The 16869-nt window shown below is 42.1% G+C and overlaps 1 protein-coding gene across 2 annotated transcripts in view; it reads right to left on the bottom strand.

Annotated features, from left to right (window-relative positions):
- The window catches only part of LOC145418541 (eukaryotic translation initiation factor 4 gamma 3-like), a 536301-nt gene that overhangs the window by 158748 nt on the left and 360684 nt on the right, over positions 1-16869 (bottom strand). For both annotated transcript variants that reach the window (XM_080286907.1, XM_080286908.1), the window contains exon 6: positions 16623-16697. In XM_080286907.1, coding sequence (XP_080143033.1) covers positions 16623-16697 — 75 coding nt within the window. The remainder of the gene's footprint in view (positions 1-16622; positions 16698-16869) is intronic.

Below are 16869 nucleotides of genomic sequence, written 5' to 3'. Positions count from 1 at the left end.
ACAAAAGGATGACCTAGAATTGTTATTGAAGTCTTATCCTGAAGTTACTGCTGATTTACCAGGGTTTTGTGGTCTCTTAAAACATGACATACGGTTGGTTAGCGATGCTACTAGTCCAATTAAACAGCCAGCATATCGTCTTAATCCTTTAAAAATGAAAGTAATGAAAAAGGAAGTTGAATTCTTAACTGCTAATCACCTTGCAGAACCAAGTTTTTCTCTTTGGGCTTCCCCATGCCTTTTAGTTCCAAAACCCGATGGAAGCCACAGGTTCTGTACAGACTATCGTAAAGTCAATAAGGTCACTGTCTCTGACTCTTATCCCCTACCACTCATAGAGGACTTAATAGATTGCATAGGAAACTCCGAATTTATTAGCACAATAGATCTCCAAAAAGGCTATTACCAGATAGGTATGACAGACAGAGCTAAACTAATATCTGCTTTCATAACACAATTTGGGTTATATCAGTACACTGTAATGCCATTTGGGTTATCTAATGCTCCGGCCACATTCCAGAGGATCATCAACTTCATCACACAGGATTTGGTTGGGACTTCAGCTTATCTGGATGACCTTGTGGTGATGGCTGACCAGTGGGACGAACACCTGACACGTCTCCATGCCCTCTTCAACAAACTAAAAGAAGTAGGATTTACCATCAACTTAGCTAAATCTACTTTTGGAGACTCTACAGTAACATATCTTGGACATGTTGTGGGACAGGGGCAAGTTCTACCGAGAAGGAGGCCAATGTGGAAGCAGTTCTAGCGTTCCCAACTCCAACCACCAGAAAGGAAGTCATGAGGTTTTTGGGGATGGCCGGTTTCTATCGTCGTTTTTGTAAGAACTTCTCCAGTGTTGCAGCTCCACTGACTGATCTCACCGCACTTCGAACCCCCTTCAAGTGGACCTCTGCCTGCGAGACTGCCTTTCAACGTCTGAAAACTTTTCTTGCCAGCAGACCTGTCCTCAGAACTCCTGACCACTCGCAACCTTTCCATCTTCATTTCGATGCTAGTGGAGTTGGGGTTGGTGCTGTTTTGCTGCAAACCAACCCAGTGAGTGGTGTTCTCCATCCTATTGCCTACTATTCGTCGAAGCTGAAAGGACATCAACGGGGCTACTCCACAATTGAGAAAGAGGCTCTAGCTCTCGTGCTAGCAATCAAGAAGTTCGAGTGCTATCTTCGCCACCATCCTCATCCTACTACTGTCTTTACGGACCACAATCCTCTTGTATTTCTCCAGACTATGAAGAATTCCAATCAACGGATTCTACGATGGGCCCTGCTTGTTCAGCCATTTAATCTTCAAGAACAGCATATAAGGGGTGTTGACAACATTCTCGCGGATACCCTGTCGAGACATCCCATCGAGGCTACAGAGTAATCTACCTCCTTCGTGCTTCCACTGCGTAGGTCTTTGTGGGGGAGGTGTTACGGCTATAATTATTACTCCTCCGCCTCATCCCTCGTGAACTCCCATCTTTTGACTGAAGTCAAGCACTCGTCCACCTCACGCTACCAGCGCTCCATCTGTTGACTGGATTTGATACTACTAGTTTCCCAACATGTCACCTGACTTTCCCTCCCTTTTTCTGTGTGAAGCGAGGTTGCCTGATTATCTGGTTTCCCGCGCAAGTTCAGTTCACACTCATCCTCTGCCCTGGGAATATCTTAGTGAACCACTCCTGACCTTTACCTGGAAGCCTGTGTTATAGGGAACCCATCTTCAACGCCTTCTTTTGCTGTAAACCATGAGTATCAGTTTTCTCCTTGCATTAGTTCATTAATCTTCTGATGGTGAATGGCTTTAGGTATTTATATTGTTTTTTTCTTAGGTTTAGTTAGGTTTAGGGTTGTAATTATTGTATGTTTAGTTTGTTAAATTAAATGAATAATCAACCAAATCATTATCAATCTACCCTGTAGTTTGTCTAGTTGCATAGTGTTCATGATCCTTCTCTTTTCTTATTGCTTTCCATGGGTCTTCATAGGGTAGATACAGTTAAATACTCCCCATGGATCGTAATACTGTTTATATAACACAGTTCTTTCACCTTAACCTGGCCCAGATTTTCATCCTTTTGTAGCTTATTTCACATAGCTCTGCAACAGAAACAGAGAAACAGACAATGTTTTGGCTTTACATTGTCTTCATAGCATTTCTTCATGATTAGCACCAAATAAGTTATTACAACTGAACGTAAAAGATGGAGAGTTGACAATTTTAGGCCAAGTAAGCATGAAAATGGTATATATTAAAAAAAAAAAAAAAAAAAGGGGGTGGGGGTCATCTGTGTGTATCTACTGTACAGTATAGACAGTATGAGGATGACAAAGGATTTTCTGATCATCTGACTGTAGTATACAAGGGGAAATTACAAGATCTATCTATCTACTGTATCTATAGCCAGACACCATAATCCCATAAAGGGTGGCTTTTGTCTTTGAGCTAGATGTTTTACGAGTAAGGGCACTAACCCTCAGCCAACCCACTTGTTGATATGTATGGGTTGGTTGTATGGTTACCACCCAGCATTGTAAATAGTTTTCAGGCTTACAGGAAACCATTCAGCTTGTCATCATCATCATCACCATCACCTAATCCTGTGTTGCTCCAAGGGGAGCGTAGGAGCTTGGGGCTAGGCAAGCTGGTTCTGACATTTGAGAATGACCAGCCTCATTCATCCCCAAGTGGCATTACGTAAGCAATAAACCCCAACCATCCCTTGGACAAAAACCTGCACAGGCTCAATCTGATTGCAGCACCTTAATTACCCACTTAACCAAAAGGTGCCATAATTTGGTTATATGGTTACCACCCAGCATTGTAAATGGTTTCCTGGTCTACAGGAAACCATTTGGCTTATCATTCAATGTGTCTGTCACTCAATGTAAACCCACCTGAGATGGAAAGAAGAATAATAAAAAGTGACAGGAAAGATGGGAGAAATAGGATGAAAGGAGGGCAGACACAGAAAAAGAATGATGAAGGTGTAGGAAGAAGTAGGAAGCCCTACATCAAGTGAGTGGATGATGGTCACCACCACCTGCATGTAATGGGTGGGAGATGGACTCAGGATGTACCCAACTTGGAACCTCTCTGGGTCTCACCTGCAGAGAAACCAGCTTCAGCCAACACTACTGTATCTTTCTAATAAACAACTTTTCAATATTTAGGTATAATTCATCCATTTGAACTTTCATGGTTGCTCATAATTCATCCTGTCCATATACAGTACAATCTTTGTTCATTAAACCACCGGACAAAACTTGCAATAAATAATCACCATGCCAGTGTTTGTCTGTCTGTCTGCACTTGACATAAACAGAGCTGAAAGGGGTTAAGGATCTTTTTCAGGCTAGTGTGAATGTGTTATCATGGTCAAAAAGCTGAACACAATCTTGATTAACCGTTGCACTGAAATTCCTTTGCAAAAATAAATTGGTCTGGATTTAACCTGAAGAAAAATATCTAAGAGACTTATCACAGTGAAATGAATAATTCAAATCTATTCAGAAATTCTGTGATAAATAATACTGTACTGTACGTGTGTGTGTGTGTGTGTGTGTGTGTGTGTGTGTGTGTGTGTGTGTGTGTGTGTGTGTGTGTGTGTGTGTGTGTGTGTGTGTGTGTGTGTGTGTGTGTGTGTGTGTGTGTGTGTGTGTGTGTGTGTGTGTGTGTGTGTGTGTGTGTGTGTGTGTGTGTGTGTGTGTGTGTGTGTGTGTGTGTGTGTGTGTGTGTGTGTGTGTGTGTGTGTGTGTGTGTGTGTGTGTGTGTGTGTGTGTGTGTGTGTGTGTGTGTGTGTGTGTGTGTGTGTGTGTGTGTGTGTGTGTGTGTGTGTGTGTGTGTGTGTGTGTGTGTGTGTGTGTGTGTGTGTGTGTGTGTGTGTGTGTGTGTGTGTGTATGTGTGTGTGTGTGTGTGTGTGTGTGTGTGTGTGTGTGTGTGTGTGTGTGTGTGTGTGTGTGTGTGTGTGTGTGTGTCTCCGACTCTGTGCATAGGCTTCACAGCCAGCTATCAAGGCCCAGAAGTCCTCCTACATACCATACACCTCTACATGTCACCAATTCAGCGCTAACACCCACCGTCCATATTGAATACATGCTAGGGCTGTCTCATACAGGACTGGTGTATTGGTATTAGCGGGGGTATTTTTACAACATGTCATCCAGTCTTGAGTCCCATGTTGTTTATCATGGTACTTGAAGCCCTTTCACGTGACTTTAGAAACAGACTCCCGTGGGAGTTGTTGTATGCTGATGATTTGGTGTTGATTGCAGAGAATGAAAGGGAGGCAGAGGAAAGGTTTAGGAAGTGGAGAGATGCTATGGGGCAAAAGGGTTTAAGGGTAAATGCAGATAAAACAAAAGTGATGTTGGTGGCGGTACTGTCAAAGACGAGGGAGAGTGGCCATGTGCAGTTTGCCACAAGGGCGTGGGAAGTAATTCCATCTTGTGCGGTGTGTGTGATAAATGGGTGCATAAGAGATGTAGTGGTATCAGAGGTAGACTGCGAGATAATGCTGATTTTAAGTGTACGGCGTCCCGGGGTGAGCAGGTGGAGATCATCAGACGTGAAAGGATTGAACTTGCTGGTGAATCTCTTGAGTGTGTGGAAGAGTTTTGTTATTTGGGAGACATGTTGTGTGCTGGAGGTGGGGCTGGAGCTAGCTCTGTGGCTAGGGTGAGAAGTGGTTGGAAGAAGTTCAGGGAGCTCTTGCCTCTCCTGACATTGAGAGGGCTCTCCCTACGTGCTAAGGGGTCTTTGTATGCAGCATGTGTTAGGAGTGTAATGCTGTATGGCAGTGAGACCTGGGCAGAGAAGGAGGAAGACATTCGCCGGCTCAGACGTACAGAAATGACAATGATTAGGTGGATGTGCAGTGCGTCCTTGCGTCCAAGGCCTGGAGGGGCTGGGTTTACAATGGAAGAGTTGAGAGGTAGGATGGGACTGGAGTGTATTGGTGTTGTGATGAGGAAAGGTAGACTGAGGTGGTTTGGACATGTGGAGAGGATGGGGGATGATAATTGGGTGAGGAAGGTGAGAAGTGTTAATATTGGGGGTGGGGTTATGAGGGGTAGACCGAGAAAGACATGGGACGAGGTCATTAAGTGTGACCTTAGGGTTAAGGGACTGAACAGGGAGGCTGCAATGGATCGTGCAGCGTGGAGAGCCGCCATTAGGTGACCAAGACCGACACATGCAAGCATGTTGGAGCCTTTAAAAAACGAAACGAAACGATGTCGGCGGGTCTTCTGGTAGATCAGTAAAGCCTGATTTAATTAAATTCAGATCCTTAAACTGTTCCCTGCCCCAACCGGGATTCGAACCTGGGTCCGTCAGGACTGCAGGCCACCTCTCTACCGACTGAGCCACCGCCTCCCCATCTACTGTAGTTTCCTTCAATTAATAATACCGGCTGACTCCAAGTTAAAAAAAAATCTATCTATAGCCTGATGCCATAATCCCATAAGGGATGACCGTTTGCCTCTGAGTTAGCTGTTTTACGGGGAGGGACACCAAGCCACCGCCAACCCACTTGCTGACATGTAGGAAACACAAATGGGTTGGTTATATTACGGTAACAAAAAAATAATAATAATAATAATAAAAAAATAAATAAATGAACTCCCATGAGAGATGATGTATGCTAATGACTTGGTGTAGTATGTGGAGAATGAGAGGAAGGCAGAGGAAAGATTAAAGAAGAGAAGTGGAACTGGGTACAAGGGTTTAAGAGTAAATGTAAATAAAACAAAAATGATGATATCTAGGGCTGGTGGCAGTGCCGTCAAAGCAAAGGGAGTATGGCCATGTGTAGTTTGCCACAAGGGTGAGGGAAGTAACTCCATCTTGTGCAATGTCTGTGATAAGAGATGTATTAGAGGCAGGCTGCAAAATAATGTTTATTTCATATGTGCACTGTTTTGGGGAGAGCATGTACAGATTGAGAGGTGAGAAAGCTCTTGCTGGAGACTTTCTTGAGTGTGTGGAGGAGTTTTGTTATTTGGGGGTCATGTTATGTAATGGACGAGGGGATAGAACTAGCTCTGTGGCTAGGGCAAGGAGAAGATGGAGGACGTTCAGGGAGTTGTTGCCTCTCCTGACACTGAGAGGGTTCTCCCTCTGTGCTAAAGGGTCCTTGTACGCAGCATGAGTAACTAGTGTAATGCTGTACAGTAGTAAGACCTGGGCAGAAAAAGAAGAGGATGTTCATATCATCAGGCATACAGAAATGATGATGATCAGATGGATGTGTAGTGCATCCCTGAACGACTGAAGAGTTGAGAAGAAGGAAAGATGGGATTTTAATGTATTATTTAATGAGCTATTGTTGTGATGAGGAGTACAGCATTACACTGAGATGGTTTGGACATAATGAGAAGATGGAAGATGACAAACAGGTGCTGAAGGTGACAGGTGTGAACATCGGGGTTTGGGTTGCATGAGGCAGACCAAAAGAGACCTGGGACGAGGTCATAGTGTGTGACCTCAGGAATAAGGAACTGAACTGGGAGGCTACCAGAGATTGAACAGCATGGAGAGCCACCATTAGATGACCAAGGCCAACTCATGCAAGCATGATGGAGCCTTTATGAACAAAAGGACATGAAATACGACACCAGCAGTAGTAGTTGGTAACCTCAAGTTAATCTACATGAGAACCTGGTGTACTGCAGGCTGAAGCTACTTCACTTCCTAATCATACCAGTGCCACCACATGAGGCATTCCTCTCCAGAACCAATAAATACAATGACCTGCCAAATCCCATATTATTTCCTTTTCACGCATACGGTTAGGCTACCACAGTCTACCACAGGTAAGGGTATAAAACCAGATGACTTCTCCTGATGGTACTGTATTACATGTCGACCTTGACATTTAATCGGGTTACATTCCTGTAAAATTAACTGAATAATGATCAGTCTTATGCTGAATATACAGATCATACCAATCATGTACACAATATTGGCGATCATACACTGAAAATGGTGCTTTGTGGGGGACTGTATCAATTGTATGAGCACGAATGGTGATCCTGTATCTAAAAGCATGTTAAAATGTTATAACTGTATGAGCAAACAATTGCATTATTTTAGACCTAGTTAAAGAGAACAGAATATGCATCCAGACAAGTTTATTCAGCTTCATAAGAGACATCTGGTATGTGAAGGGACTCATGGAGACTGTTTGTAGCCATTCACAACATAAACATTCCTTCAAAGCTGAAAACAAGTATGGAAGTGAGAATAAATTAAAAAAGAATTCAATAAGTTAACCATTTACAACGCTTGGTGGTAACCATATACCCAAACCATACGGGCTCCCTACATGTCAACAAGTGGGCTGGTGGAGGGTTAATGCCCCTCCCCGTAAAACAACTAACTCAAAGTCAAATGGCCACCCCTTACAGGATTTTGGCATCTGGCAATAGATAGATAGATAGATAGAACTCACTGGTGATGGATATAACTCTGGCAGTTTACAGTACTGTATTTTAGCTAACATTTGATAACTTTATTCGGTAAAGAGTGAGTCATGAGAGCCTGAGAGCATTATCCTGACACCCTGAATCTGGGTGACATCCTTTTAATTTATTCTTGCTGATACTATAATTAGTTTGCTTTCCTCTGACAGAAATGGGCCAATGTTAATGTTACAACTTGAATACTGTACTGAACTTGTATGAAATTAGATGAGCCTTAGTTTTGAGGCAAGAATGAGTCACCATAGTTACAACTCAAATCATCCCACATCTCTTTAATCCTGACCATCAATTTAGCAAAAAGGGGTTTAGGGTCTTCATCAGGTTAAACATGAAGGGTTAGGATTAAAACTGAAGAGCTGAGAGGAAGGATGAGACTGGAGTGTATTGGTGTTGTGAACACGAGGGGTGGGTTGAAATGGTTTGGGAATGTTGAAAAGATGGAAGATGACAGTTGGATGCAGAAGGTAAAAAGTGTGAATGTCAGGGGATAGGGTTGTGAGAGGACAACTATAAAAGACCTGGGTCTAGGTCATAGAGTGTGACCTCAGGGATGCGGGATGGAACATGGATGCTGCCAGAGATCAAGGAGTGTGAAGAAATAACATTAGGTGACCACAGCTGACACATGCAAGTACGTTCAAGCTTTTATAAACAGAACAAATGATACGAAAGAGCATCTTATACTGAATGAATTTATTAGGCTATATCTAACCCCCAGATCAAAAAGTTTACTGTATTCAAAGTTGAAAAACAGCCACAAGGTTGTGAGAATCAACTGAGAAGAAATCTCCATGGCCCTGAGGGTTAAGTGGCTACAATAATGCAAAATATGATAGTATACGACTGTTCTGTGGCTGCAAGAGGACTGGGATTCTAGCTGTAACCATGAAAGCAAAAAAATAAAAAAGAGAGAAATAGTTCATGGCAAGGTTAACTCAGATACGAGTCATGAGAATAAATCAGCATGTTATCAAGAGCAAGGGAAAAGATAAGGATGACAGTGAGGAAAATATGGGAACCACACAGTGATAATGTAATCTGCAGGGCAGCAAGGCTATATTATGTGTCAGCCATGTGTTCTAAAATATTATAACCTTCACACACACCTGGTACTGCAAACTGTAAGAAATTGGCGAGTCAGCTTCACGGGTTTACAATGCAACTTTAAGAGACAATTTTTCTGTAAATTACCAGTCACATAATAACAATAAAGAATGTCAAAATAAATAAATAAATAAATAAATAAATATATATATATATAGATAGACAGACAGAGATATATATATATATATATATATATATATATATATATATATACTGTATATACATACAGGGTGACCCCCCCAAAAATCCCACATTTCGACAGGCTGTAGCACTGGCAATAGTGAGGAGGGAGGACCAGGGCTAGGGTCTGTTGGTAGTCCAACCCCAACCGTCCTCAATCGCCAACATGGCGCGGTCGGCAGCACACAGTGCATTTACTGTCGAAGCGTTCTTCACAAACAACCGTTCCATGATTGCCGTGCGGAGGGCCTTTCAAAGACAATTCAGTATTCCACGGAAACAAAACTTTCCAGATCAGAAAACCATCTTGCAGTGGGTTGAGAATTTCAGGGCAACAGGCTCAGCTTTAAAAAGAAAATCACCTGGTCGACCTAGGGGCGCTCGTACACCTGAGAATATTGAAGCATTGAGGCGATCTGTTGTACAGTCTCTGAGACATTCTGCGCGGAAGCATACTTTACCTGTAGGGATATCCCAGGAAACTGCAAGGAGAATCTTACACAAAGACCTTCAATTCCATCCATACAAAATGATGGTTGTGTAAGAACTTAATGCGAGAGACTGGATAAGCCGCAGGGAGTTATGTGAGATCATTCTGCACACTGTTCTGGAAGATGCTGTTCTCTTGTGCAGCAACAAAGCTCATTTTCATTTGAGTGGCTCTGTAAACTCATCGACCCCAAACTCTTGAAGCCCTTACGGTTGCTATTCAGCAGGAGATAGCCGCTGTTCCACCCATGACCCGTCAAGCCATGGCAGCCTTCAGAAATTGCCTCCAAGCGTGTATAGACAATGACAGCCACCATTTCGAAGATGTCATCTTTAAAACATGATGAATAAAAACTGTACTGAATGAAGTTTCATGTGTTTAAATAATATTTGTATTATCTTTAACCATTTTTTTTTAATTTACCTTTGAAATGTGGGAGTTTTTTTCAGGGTCACCCTGTATATATATATATATATATATATATATATCATCATCATCATCATCATCATCAGCCGATTGAGTATCCACTGCAGGACCAGCCTATCCCGACCAAAGTCAGGATAATACAGCCAATGTATCTCCACCAAGTGGCTTAGGCTGTCTGGTAGAGATTGTATGTAGGGTAAGAAGTGCTTGTAAGTGTAATTGTAGTGTTGGAGTGGCTTTGGATGTGTGTGTAGTCTGTGAACCAAGTGTAATCGGCCTGCGTAGGCCGACTGGGTGCAAACATACTTTATAGTATGCGACACTGGTTCAACCACAGCACCCCTTATGTCCGCCAATGAAGTACGTGGCCGGGTGAACACTCCCAAAGTTTATTACCTTGGAGGGCCGCGAACCCTGGTTCACCCGTGTACGAAGCGCACACTCTACCACTGTACCACAGAGGCTCCATATTATGTATATATATATATATATATATATATATATATATATATTAGAGAGAGAGAGATAGTATATATACTTTCAGAACGCCCACTTTCCGGACACCCCACTTACCGGACATTGTGGGCCTGGACCTTCAGAACCCAAAAATGGCCAAGAAAAAAAGAAAAAAATACCCCCCAAATCTGGATTTTTTCCCCACCCGTAATTTGAAATTGCCCCGCGACACCAAACAGCTGGTTTACATCACGGCCCCTCCCCCCTTCCTTCCTCCCCCCTCCCCCCTCCCCTGTCAGGGTTGCCATTTGGTATTTTTCATTACCAAATGTGGGCCAATTTGGCGATGAAAAATTCATTTGGTAATGAATCAGAATAATGCATTACCAAAGGGATTTTTCACATGTATGAGGATACACAGGATGGAGATGGTGGATTGTTTGCACTCTCTGATTAATCTGCTAGCCAACATAGCGTGAATATAATCAACGTGCTGTTAATTATGAGAAGAGTGATTACATGTATTTCAACTTGTATATGAGGCGCTTGGAGGAAAAACCAGGTAAGCGCCACCCCGGCCAGAAACAGAGTTACATATACCACTTTATTCTCCAAATCCTCTTCTACCACTACAACAAGGGTTTAAGTGAAAAAGATGTCCCCAAGATGGCTGAAAATTACGATTTTTAAAGGGCTGTGAATGACCGTACTGCTATTGATAGCCAACCACTCCATGACATTACCATTAGGTCCATTTTGGCTTAGTATTTTCTTCTCCCAAGTACTGCATCCTTGGAAACCAATATCATGTCCGGTTTTCCTACTTGAGTTAAGGCGATTTTACCATAGTATTCATGTCAAAACACACACTCATTGTAAGCTGCATGTATGTGAGGCTGAGTGAGAGGGAAAACCAGGCGAGCGCCACACAGCAGGAGGTGGCTGCAAGACACGCCAATCGCGTGGCTCGACGCATACCACCAAGCATTTTTTTATGACACCACCATAAAGGCACATGTCCTTACTTACCAACATATTTTCAGTCTCAGTATCTTATAGCTGACCTACAATAACACATATTATGGGTAAAAGTACTGCTACTTTGTCGTCGATTGTTGTCTAACAAGAGGAGAAAGAAGATGTTACTGAATTTTTTCATATAGAATACCACTAATTATCAGCGTCTGAGTATCATTACGGAAAAGTAGATGAATTAGGCTACATGGAAAAAAAAACAAGAGCAGAATATCTTCATTGGTTGAAAAATTATGTCACATTTAAAGTACACAAACTTTAACAGCATTTTTTTCTGTTTCCTTTTTTTGGCGCTTACCTGGTTTTCCCTCTAATGGCCTCATATATTATTAGTGAAGAATAAATGCTAGCTTTATGAATTTGGTAATGAAAAGTTAAATTTGGTAATGAAAACTGAGGAGTTTGGTAATGTGGCCGTTGCGATCTGGCAACTCTGTTTCCCCATCACCAACACTCCCAACAGTTACTGCCCAACTTTGATGGCAAGTAGATGCCTATTGCAATGGAAGCCACACGTGCTCATTTTTTGTGAATAAACAGTGAATAAACTGAAATACCTTGCCACTAGACCATATGGAAATTTACAGCGTTGTGCAGAGTTAAGACATTAGAATTTAGAGTGCAAAGGATTAACTGTGGAGTGCAAATTGGCAACTGAAACTGGCGGTTGAAACTGGCATGATGCAGTTAAGAACAATGTGCAGTGTTAACCCCTTCTTTACCAAAAATGTGTTTTGATGTACCCCCGTACATCGCCTGTAAACACCCGTGAGACACCGGAACCGCTACCGTGGTACGCTGGTACACCCTCTAATGAATGGCAGCTTATGGGCCTCAGGATAGCCCGGTAAGGCTGTTTCTGAGGACCTCGTGTTAGCAACAGCTCTGTGTTTTGACAACAAAGACTGTGACGAAGTTCTGACGAATTCTGACATCATAAGATACGTCATGACTGAGTTGCGGTGGCACCAATGGCATGCTCACTCATCTGTGATGTAACCTCTTTTAGACCAAGCATTATTTTATTTATAATTTCTACTACAGATATCATACTATATTTTCTGCTGACATATGGCAAAATTTACACCCCTTGGCCTGCTTGAGTGAGTCAGTTACCACGTACTTGACCTTGAGAGAGGGTGTACAGGATATTTTTCTCTTACGGCGTCTCTGGCGGATTCCGATAGTGACAAGTTTATTCCTCATGAGGATACTTATTTAGATGTATCAGATGATGATGCAGCAGTGTCTGATGTGTCAGTAGATGACTGTGATGCTGAAAATGATAGCGAGGTTGATGTGTGTGGGGAGGAGGAAGAAATTAGTAGCGAGCTTAGTGACACTGCACTCTCGGCAACAGGTGGGTCAAGGTCGCCATCACCATCATGTGTGTCCACACACTTCATGCTCAGCTTACAAGGTAAATAAATAAGCCATCCATCTGTGCAGGACATTTTTTTCAAGCCAGTTTGTACAGTAGTTACCTGGGTAACAGTACTTCAGCATAAGATATGTAAACTTATATACCATAGTGATTTATTTTATAATTTTTTTTTTTTATTACCAACATCATGCTGGGTTTATGTCATAATCAGTATACAAACAAATCACAAACAGTGAATAGTTTCGATGTGGCAAGAAATATACACTACCCCTCAGACTACGGGAGGGAGAGCTATCAGGTCGGTATGAGGGGTAAACGTAGTGTTTACATTGGGGGGAGAGGTCGGTAAAGAAAGGGTTAAACAATTATAACTCACAGCGCAAAGAACTAAGTGCAGCACAACACTGGATTACTGTACGTGCTTCAAGAGCATTTTCACCACTGCCAAAACCTTAGAAAAGCTGGCCACAAATGTGCTGTAAGTGCCCTGGCTGAGGTACAGTCACTTCTAATTCCTTATTCTTTGGTTCATTTTCATTTATTTCATGATTTATGTCCATTATTGGCATTAACAGGGTCTTAAATAGGGTTAAATAGGTGCTATGCATGTCCGGTAGGGAGTTATTTAGGTGGCTTTCAAAGTTAGGCTGGGTTAGGGTCCTTAAGTTCCAGCCCAGGAGCTAGGGGGCCCACACTCCGGATGGGACCACTTTCCGGACATGCCTTTGGCTCTAGTACATCAGATAGTAGAGGGATTACTATACAGTACATATATACAGTATATATATATATATATATATATATATATATATATATATATATATATTGTTGCTGTTTCATATCCTAATCTGTCTGGCTGAACAGACCCATCAATCACAGGTAGGCAACTGCTTCTTTACGGCCATCCTACAGGTACCATACAGTTCATTTACAGTACAGGCACTCGGTAGAAATTTGACACCCTCCTTTTGGCAGACAGCAATTCACCAGAGTTTTTCCCATGGTAAGGTGAAGGGAAATATAACAAGCTTTGGCTCTAGGTGGACACTACAGCTGCTCCATGTTGAGTACACAGCACCACCACATATAGGCACCTCATCAGTGCTACAAAAAGGGATTTTCTTTTTAATGTATCAACCATTCTATCTAAATTCCCACAAAAGGACAGGGAGGACATTAATCTTTCAGTCTGACTATGTAGTTAATATAATTTATTCTTGCTGTCTCAAGATACAGTATTTTATTCATCATCAGATGGGCTCCATGAATTGGTGGGTTGGGTATAGCTTTCAACAATGTCCCCCCCCCCCTCACTTTCTCTGTCTGTCTCTCTCTCTCCTTGTCTTATTCTAGCAGTTTAATCACACTCTTGTGGAAGCTGCCTAGCATGGGCCAACTGGCCTACTGCAGCTATACTCTTTTATGTTCTTATTACAGTCTCAACAAAAAGTATAACGCCTGGGCACAATGGATGTGAAAATGAGCAGAATTTGGTGTGTCATCTTTGAATGGTTGGCATGTCTCATCTGGGAATGACGTACTCAGGAGCCAATGCACTAGTGTATGATGTAATAACTATTACTGACAGAGATACACATGAGGAGAGCTGTTTTCTTATTTTTCTATCATTTATTTAAAACCGGATGATGCTTACGGCATTTGGATACTTTGTGGCGAGATTGTACACTACTATCATTTTGCTTTCACTTGGCCTAAAACTGCAACTTCATCCTGAATACCGAGTTGTAACAACAGATTCACATTAGCATATGATGCTAGTCAAGAAGATGTACAGGTGGTCCTCATTATAACGATGGGATGCTTTTGGGAAAATCCATCTTTGAGCCAGGGTATCAATCATCAGGGATGTTATAACACAGAATGTATAGGGATGCACTGGAGAGCCTTGGGATCCCCACCCAACCAAGTCCAAAACCCACCCAGATGAGTCCAAAAACAAGCTTCTAGTTCACTAAAACCCCCAAATAGCTTTAAAACATGCTAAACTAAGCCTAAAAGCAGTTTATAACTCACCTAAACCCAAAAATACTATATGAAAATCATCAACAATAAGTCTGGAAAAAATCAAACTTAGTAAACTGTACCCAAAAATGACAAGTGTTCACCCCATCTATGATTAAAACACATTAATCTAAGTGTAAAAACAGTTTATAAATCAACCTAACCTCAAAATTTAAGTCTAAAATATCATCAAAATCGGCTAAAAAAGAAACCATCAGAAAAATAACCATCGGATAACCAGGGACTGGCCATCAATAGGCAGGGAAGGGTGTTATTTCTTTTACCATGCTATGGCGGGGTATTGTCTAGCGGTTGATCGTATAGCAGGGTATGCCTGTACCTGTACTATGAAAGGGTTGCACAGCTGTAACACTGTCTTTTTCTGCCACTGAGTCACATTAAATAAGCTGCAACAGGAAGAAAATCTGAACCAAGTTGAGGTAAAAGACCTATAGCATGTTTTCTTCACTCCTTCAATCTGATATATTCCTGCTGGAGAGGAATTCCTTCCCATGGTGACTGATATAACTGGGAGGGGATTCATTACCTGATGAAACAAACATCCCTCATCTCCCTCCCTATCCCCCAACAGATGATGATGAACTGCCAGAGAAATGCACATTACAGATGAACAACGAGCTGCTGCTGCTCCTGTGACTACAATACCATCACCAGACACCACCACTACTACTACTGCTATGACTACACTGCTACTAACAGGTACCACCACCATCCCCACTACTACTACTACTACTACTGCTGCTGCTGCTGCTACTAGTACTAATACTACTACTACTACCACTACACTGCTACTAACAGGTACCACCACCAGCTCCACTACTACTACTACTGCTCCTGCTGCTGCTGCTACTACTAGTACTACTACTACTACTACTACCACCACCTCTCAATGATTTTGTTCAGTTTATGAGAGAATTTCAGAAAGTTGATGGGCCTGACATGAACCCCGGCAACCCCATTACACTGCCTGGTTATGTAAATGTCCCTCACCTACCTCCCCATCCCCCAAGAGGAGGATGGTGGACTGCAGAATGGCAATTTAAACATGTAGTCCACTGGGATCACATTTTAGGTGAACCTAGGGCTGCTGCTACTGCCACCACTTCTACAGTATTACAACCTGTCATTACTTATGTAGTAATAGTAGTACTGTAGTAGTAGTAGTAGTAGTAGTAGTAGCAGCAGCTGTAGCAGCAGCAGCAGCAGTAGTAGTAGTGGCAGTACTAGTAGTAGTAATAGTGCCCTTGAGCAGAGCAAAGCAGAGCAGTGCAAAGTAGAGTAGTAGTAGTAGTAGTAGTAGTAGTAGTAGTAGCAGAATAGGGCAGAGGAGGAGGAGGAGGAGGAGTCACTGTAGTAGTAGTAAAATATAACCAAACAACTACTACTACTAGATACTACTATTACTACTACTACTATTACTACTACTATTATGAGGTTCTTCCCAAGCTGAGTGAAATCATCTGGCAAAAATAAGCCAAACCAATATGCTATCACAAGGAAGTGGTCAAGGTGCAGGGCAGTCTGGCAAGACAGTGCAAAATGATGTCCTCTGGCTGAAAGGTTAATGATGAATGAGTAACCTCGCTTTACTCTCACTTGGCCTAAAACTGACATCTCTCCATCCTGACTGCTGAGATGAAACACTAATACTAGAATATGAAGTTAATCACAAAGGAATGCTGTGGAAAGAATGTGGAGCCATAGTACTGTTTCTTCTGCCAATGAGCTGAGGAACAAGCTGCAAAAGGACAAAATTCTGGACCACATTAAAATAAACAGAATATTGTACTGCAGTTGCAACACCAGGCATAGCTGGACGTGACCCCTGTGGACTGCAGGACACTAATGCTGCAACCTACCATTCTCTTTTTGGGAGGTGGGGAGTTGAGGCACATTGGTGAATCCAGGCAGGTCTTTTTTTCTGGAGCATCAGTGCCACCACAAGAAGGCATCCCTCTCCAGCACTAAATGGTATATAAATAACTGGTAATTATCAGTTTCACTTACCGGTGATATGTAGACGACATTCCCCGCTGAGCCTGGATAAATATGCATCAAGTTTGTTGGATAAACAGACAAATTCTGCAAGAAAAAGAAAACTTCTTAAAGTAACCATAAAAACAAAATTGGAATGATAACAAAAGAAATAACACATTAAATTATATCTGAAGCTGAATGGTTCTTATCTGAAATGTGATAATTATATGAAGTTTAGTGGATTTAATCTGAAACATGAGGAAGCTCAAGAGAGCAG

Source organism: Coenobita brevimanus, chromosome 115 (assembly GCF_032717465.1).
Source record: "Coenobita brevimanus isolate Jiangsu-jjx chromosome 115, ASM3271746v2, whole genome shotgun sequence".
Lineage (NCBI taxonomy): Eukaryota > Metazoa > Arthropoda > Malacostraca > Decapoda > Coenobitidae > Coenobita > Coenobita brevimanus.
Note: the sequence above shows the minus strand (reverse complement) of the source record. Positions and strands in the feature narration are given on the sequence as shown.